This window comes from Sinocyclocheilus rhinocerous, unplaced genomic scaffold, assembly GCF_001515625.1.
Source record: "Sinocyclocheilus rhinocerous isolate Xijiao unplaced genomic scaffold, SAMN03320098_v1.1 scaffold984, whole genome shotgun sequence".
In the NCBI taxonomy this organism is placed as follows: Eukaryota; Metazoa; Chordata; class Actinopteri; order Cypriniformes; family Cyprinidae; genus Sinocyclocheilus; species Sinocyclocheilus rhinocerous.
The window spans coordinates 1,394,184-1,401,128 of record NW_015643603.1 but is presented as its reverse complement, the minus strand read 5'-3'; the positions used below and the strand labels follow the sequence as shown (position 1 = coordinate 1,401,128).

Below are 6,945 nucleotides of genomic sequence, written 5' to 3'. Positions count from 1 at the left end.
GATTTTTTTGCACCCTCACATTCCAGATTTTCAAATAGTTGTATCTCGACCAAATATTGTCCTATCCTAACAAACCATAACTCAATGGAAAGCTTATTTATTCAACTTTCCGATGTTGTATAAATCTCAATTTCGACAAATTTACCCTTATGACTGGTTTTGTGGTCCAGGGTCACAAATATACATGCCGATCCCCTATAGAATGCATTAATTGAGATGTATTAATGTTGCCATTACAGATGGTCATAATGTGATCCACAATGGGTGTTTACCTGCAGCTCTGAAGGCAGCTGGAAGCTCATCTGCTCCAATAGTTCCTGAGCGATCCCTGTCATAACTCTTATAAACTCCCTATAAAACAGACAGCTTATTATGTTAACTGGGTTATCTTGATGTCTTTTTTTAATGGTCTCACTCTTTCAGTCATTAATCTATTTAGTCCTAATACTTAATACTATTTCTGTTGTACAGTTATACCAGAACATGTAAATCTTCAATCAGCAATATGAATAGATCAAAACTACTAACAAATACACAACTTTGTAAATCAAAACTCCACTTGAAAATCACACAAAGGCAAATCTTCCAGTTGTTACATCTACTCACCTGCCATTTCTTGATGTTGTTCCAGATATGTTTAAACTCATGAAATCCCAGTTTACCTGTGCTGTCACTCTGGAGCACAGCGTCAAGACCAAACACCATCAAACAATCTCAACATCAGCCTCAAAGACTTTAATTTATGCTACTGGATATGGATTTAGGATATTCATTTGTTATTTTCACATTTATATTACATTTGACGTCACCTAACAATCAATCAAAATTATATGACATTATAATATTGTGATGCCTAAATTCACTTGTAGCATCTACAGTAGGAGTGTCCAAACCTGTTCCTGGAGGACCATTGCCCTGCAGAGTTCATTGAATTAAACATACTAGCACCAGCTATTCAAGGTCTTCAGACTGACCGGAAACTTCCAGGTAGTCCTCTGTAGGACGTTGGCCCCTAGACACCTTTGATCTAAAATGACTAAAAATTTTATGTTTTACTTTTATTTAAATTGCACAGCCATTTACAGGTTATCGGCTATCGACTTTCGTATTCACCAGAATTGTTGTAATAAATTTTCTACTAAAATGACTGTGAAAACTGCGAACTCCATCTTGTTGGTTTGTATTAGAGCAAGTGTTCAGATCAAATGAGGGAGGATACATCCATGACAGCCACCATACTTCTACATGACTCGATGGTAAAGCCATCTGTCTTCAGATCACCATCTGCAATAACATACAGAGCAGAGAGAATCAGCGTCATATAGCAACAGACTTAAGGCTACACACACATACACACATATACCACTCACGTTTGGAAATGATTTTGTTGAGGATATTCATCAGCTCATTTGGGCTTACTTCCATGTCCTGAAACCAAAGGAAATGTGTATGATATCCAGTGTTTATTGTACGTATTTGTGTATATATGAATACTTGTTCGTCAAATACTAACATCGCCAGCGAGCTGCTGGAACACTCTGCGGAACTGCTTCTCTTCCTCAGACTCATTGGCCTCAGCATAAGCCAGTGGTCTGCGGGGTGGGGGCTGGGGACGGGATGGCAATAGTATCAGCATCTCAAATGCACTCATTTCATTTTCTCTCCACACAAACAAAATCCACTGACTTTATAAGCACATCCCTAATGCAAATATTCTTAATGTCGCAAGAACTCTCTCAATCACTCATATTTTGACTAAGCAATCCAGTGACTCTCTAGCTGACGTGATGGACAGAAAGTGCTTTACTCTACAGCATCTTTATGAAACAGACATTTCTTCCGTGAATATTTAGCAGTTTTCTTTATTTACTGAAACATAATAAAAGCATTAAATTAAATAACTCTAGATGTTTCTCTAGCCCAGATTTTGGCAAGAACATACAGCTATATATCATTGTAAGGGACAAAAAAATATGCGTTTTTAAAAATATTTTAATATAACATGTATTTTCAAGTATTTATCTACATTTTTATGAAAAGATTATTTTTTACTGGATTATTAATCTATTTACTTCTACATGACTCGATGGTAAAGCCATCTGTCTTCAGATCACCATCTGCAACAACACAAAGGGCAGAGAGAATCAGCATCATGTAGCAGCAGACATCAGGCTACACACACATACACACATATACCACTCACGTTTGGAAATGATTTTGTTGAGGATATTCATCAGCTCATTTGGGCTTACTTCCATGTCCTGAAACCAAAGGAAATGTGTATGATATCCAGTGTTTATTGTACGTATTTGTGTATATATGAATACTTGTTCGTCAAATACTAACATCGCCAGCGAGCTGCTGGAACACTCTGCGGAACTGCTTCTCTTCCTCAGACTCATTGGCCTCAGCATAAGCCAGTGGTCTGCGGGGTGGGGGCTGGGGACGGGATGGCAATAGTATCAGCATCTCAAATGCACTCATTTCATTTTCTCTCCACACAAACAAAATAAATAAATCAACAGAGAATGAGCAATTAACATGTGCATAAATAGTTTTTCTTTACTACAGATTTTTATTCAATTAAACATTTAAACAATGTATAAAAAAATGTAGATATATAAAATACAATTACAGACACAATAAAATCTCAATTTGTCTATTGCCCTATTATCGGTTTATCGACAAACCATTTCACTGTTAAATCATTATTTCTATCAGTAATTGGTATATTTGTATATCTAACAGTAATATGTATTTTAATATAACATGTATTTTCAAGTATTTATCTACATTTTTATGAAAAGATTATTTTTTACTGGATTATTAATCTATTTATTTACATTGTGATAATTCATTGCTTGATTATTGATTTTTAAATTCATTTCTCAGTTATTTGTTTGATAAAAAATTGATAAAGATTTAAACTGATTAAATTAATTTCCCAAATGATTATTGAGTACCACAATTGTGGCCCCATATATATTACACATCAGAGATATGGGCACTATACTAGCACTGCAGGTTTCTTTCCATTGGCTCTTCTTTGAAACTGACTGACAACAAGCATTAGACACGCTTATGTATAACATCACAATGTGAGCTGTTACTCACAGGATCTGAAGGCACAAATTGGCCGGGGTCGATATTGCTGTGGAAAAAAGCAAAGGTGGCATAATTATGCTTTTTCTCCTTGAAGCTGTGCATGAACATATTCCTTCTCAAATGAGTCCCAAAGGGACAAACGCATAATCACACACATTCACATGGAAAAGTTACTCCATGAACTGCACCTGAAATTATGGCAAAATGGCCAAAATGGGGCTCAATGCAACACTGAGTGTTCACTTTTCAAAGGGCCTTGGTTCCCATGCATTTTGTAGGGATTACAGGGATTTTAAACAATTCTTCAATACTGTTTTTAAACAATTCTTCAATACAAACCATGAACCAAACCAACAAGCTTTAATATCTTTAATGAAGCAATGAACTACACTCCCACAAAACACTCATATGAATTAAAATGGCAATATAATATAAACTTGCTTAGGTACAGAAGAAAGAGAGTGAGTCTATAGTCAAATATTGCCTCACCTGACCACATCAATAATGCCTCCAATAAGTTTCTTTGCTAGAAACATCTTGTGGCACAAATGGTTCAGTCACTTCTTAAAAGGAAGAAGAGAGCTAGAATTGTTAAACAACACACACATATAAGTATACTAGGGTTGTAGCGGTACACTCTAAAAAATGCTGGGTTAAAACAACTCAATTTGGGTTATTTTGGCAACCCAACGCTGGGTCAAACATGGACAAACCAAGCTGGTTGGGTTAAATGTTTGACCCAACATGCTGGGTTGTTTTAATTAACTCAGATATTGATTGAAAATTTATATAGCTGGCTTAAAATGAACCAAAAATTGTTTGGAAATTATAAATCAGACACAGAATTACTAGAGGCAACAGTAAAACTCAAAAAGGTTACGTTTACTAATAAGATTTTTTTATTAAACAGTGGTTTACTGAAAAAATTGCTTTCTTTACAACACAAAATTTTAATTTTCACGTTTGCTGAAAGGTTTAATACAAAAATGTCAGCACAAGGGGGTTTGTGAATGTCAATCATCTCAGTGTCTGTTGACACAATGTGGACACACCTAACGTTACTACAAGTATGTCCTCCATCCATCCACCACCCACACTAATTAAACAGCAAAAAAAAAAAAAAAATTCTCAGATTTTCAAAGCGAAACCTGTATAAACTGGAATTTAAATACTCGTAAACAACCGTTTGCAACAGAATGAAAGTTTAGGGGTAATTCGGGGCGTTTTCAACTCTTTAGATCGCTTTAAATACGAACGATACGGCGTAAATTATCTTGCTGGCTATGTGTTTTGTCAGCAGAAATCTTCTCCTGATAACAGCATTTGTTAGTTCCCTTTAAATAATTTAATGCATTTAAATAATAATCCGGACAATCGAGCATGAACGTATTAGATGTTCAACTAAATTTGGATGCGAGTAAAACATGCTAGCACGCTAAACAAGCTACCCGACATGACTCCGCATTAAACAAGTAAAATTCCCACATAATATGAATTTACCGGACACTATTTCCGCTACTACACGTGTAAAGATATTTTTTATCTCGCTCTTAAGGGCGCAGAAAGATTAAACTCACCAGTTAGCAGCGGAAGGTAATGTGAACTGTCGTCCGTAACACGGCAGTTGCGCATATGACAGGATAAGCGGATTCCAAAATAAGTTACGCAAACGGCGTAACGCCAGTGAAAACACCAACCCCAATAAGAACGATACGCAAACATCGTAGAGAAAAACCAGCCCATATTTCCAAGAATTTTAGGAGGGGAAGACTTAACACCTGAACGACGAGTTGTATTTTGCATGTCAGACTGGCACAGGATTATACAAAAGTGTAAAAAAAAACACACACACAAACAATACAACAGTCTATAAATACAGCAATTTATTTATGTTGCAAAAAAAAGCCATTTGTTTATCAATGCAGATCTGTTTGTACAATCGACAACCCCGTAGACCTTTCAGCTTTGAGAGGACAAATATTTCAAAGGCTGCTGCATACATGCCACCATGTAAGGTATCTATATTAAAATACCCTTACAGACACTAATGCTCTGCATATACAATAATATATTGTAGACACTTGTATATTGCATTTCCACACTTTGCATTGCGGGTGTAAACATGTATAACCTGTTTGTCTGGTTCAAAGTTCAAGCAAGTCTGTGAATGTGTCACTTCTAGCCAAGCAACAGATTGGTCCGGATGACTTTGGGAACATGGCGAATGGTAAGGGAGACTCTGGTGCTGCGGAGCAGCGTGTTGCAAACCTGAGTCCCTGTTGATGAGAGATTCACCACATGCTCTGACAAAATATCCTCACAAACTCCGTGAATACCATGCAGATAAAATTTGTACATGTCATCCTGCAGAATCAGCAGACTTCTTCGTTGTACCAACAATGATAGCATGTAGCGGCTTTCTTCTGTTTGAGGAGTTTCAGACTGCAGGGAGAGGAGGAGAATGTTAAAAGACTGATGCGCTTGTGTTTGATAGTTTGATTGTTTGCCTGCTGCTACCTGAGTCTGACAAACAGGCTTGTAGAAATCTAGAAGTGTATGAGAACCCAGACTGATAGTTGTTACTGTGGGGTGATACAGTGGTCCATCCTCATGAGGCTGAGAAAGAGGGAAAGAAGGATAAAATGAAAAAGAAAAAAAAAGGTGGGTTAAAAATGATAACTACAGGGAATTAAAAGGTTAACTCTCTCTTTACCATAATTCCCTCCCCAGGCTTGTATTCATTTACAAGCACATGATTAGCTGTCTTTCCAGCAAAAGCTCCAAGAGCCGATATTTTCTCGGTGTACTTTAGCAACCAATCGGGGAGTTTCTCAGCAAGCATTCCTTTGGGATTTGGCAATCCACCTGAAAAAGAAAAACAACAACAACAACAATGTATTTTTTAAATACCCTCTCCAGCTTATACTGAACTCTTGTTAAAGTAACAAGTAGTGACATGTCAATCTATGTCAAGAACAAAAGAGCTACAACTACACAGGGCACAGCATCTAAGTCTAAGTCATAAATATTTCCTGTAGATAAGAATATGAAATCATTTTTGATATCATCAAACAGAAATAAGATAAAGTATATCAGACAGCAGTAGTGATTAACCCTATAAAATATACAGTATCATATTTGATAGATTATCAACATAAAGCTTTGCTGAAAGACTTTTGCACACAAACTACTACGTGTCTTCTGCCCTCTGATTGATTGTTCTTGATAGACAGACTTTTTTTTTTTTTACTAAGTAAAAGGCCTTTTAGTATAATTCTAAAAATGGCCACCTTCAGGTTGTGGTACACACATCTTTTTGCTGTGAAATCTTTAATAATTTTATAAAGTAAACACAAGCATAACTTTTATATTGTTTGTAATATTTCAAGATGAACATTTACCAAGTCATCTTACTAAGACATATTACTTGGAGATATAGAGTAAAAGCTTATATTTATATACATTTTTTAGCAGTCTGCTATACTATTATGAAGACCTCATTATTGATTTACAAGCTATCAGAATTACATCTTACTTTTTGCAATATAATTAACAATATATACCAAATTGCATATTTCTGCTCAGTTTGAGCCTCTGAATAAACCTGAGGTGTTTTTTTTTTTATAGGTGTTACTGTATAGGCCATAAAGGCCTAAGACAGTGGTTTTCTAACCTCTCCATGAAGTACCCCCAGCAGTACACATTTTGTATGTCTCCCTATATCTGACACACCCACTTCAGGTCTTGCAGTCTCCACTAATGAGCAGGTGTGATAGATGAGGAAGACATACAAAATGTGCAGGGCTGGGGGTACTCCAGGACAGGTTTGAGAACCACTGG

General features: G+C 36.3%; 2 protein-coding genes across 3 annotated transcripts in view; both read right to left on the bottom strand.

Moving 5' to 3' along the window:
- The window catches only part of LOC107757546 (calpain small subunit 1-like), an 8,914-nt gene extending 4,116 nt beyond the window's left edge, over window positions 1–4,798 (bottom strand). Inside the window, exons 1-8 of the mRNA XM_016575061.1 lie at window positions 4,683–4,798; window positions 3,595–3,668; window positions 3,115–3,151; window positions 2,347–2,439; window positions 2,204–2,261; window positions 1,220–1,284; window positions 607–675; window positions 273–351 (exon numbers count right to left, since the gene is read on the bottom strand). Coding sequence (XP_016430547.1) covers window positions 273–351; window positions 607–675; window positions 1,220–1,284; window positions 2,204–2,261; window positions 2,347–2,439; window positions 3,115–3,151; window positions 3,595–3,641 — 448 coding nt within the window. The 5' untranslated portion in view covers window positions 3,642–3,668; window positions 4,683–4,798. The remainder of the gene's footprint in view (window positions 1–272; window positions 352–606; window positions 676–1,219; window positions 1,285–2,203; window positions 2,262–2,346; window positions 2,440–3,114; window positions 3,152–3,594; window positions 3,669–4,682) is intronic.
- A 193-nt stretch (window positions 4,799–4,991) lies between these two features.
- The window catches only part of LOC107757515 (alpha-ketoglutarate-dependent dioxygenase alkB homolog 6-like), a 3,625-nt gene continuing 1,671 nt past the window's right edge, over window positions 4,992–6,945 (bottom strand). For both annotated transcript variants that reach the window (XM_016575002.1, XM_016575003.1), the window contains 3 exons: window positions 5,819–5,970; window positions 5,623–5,721; window positions 4,992–5,547 (listed from right to left, as the gene is read on the bottom strand). In XM_016575002.1, the coding sequence (XP_016430488.1) occupies window positions 5,284–5,547; window positions 5,623–5,721; window positions 5,819–5,970 (515 nt within the window). In that variant the 3' untranslated portion in view covers window positions 4,992–5,283. The remainder of the gene's footprint in view (window positions 5,548–5,622; window positions 5,722–5,818; window positions 5,971–6,945) is intronic.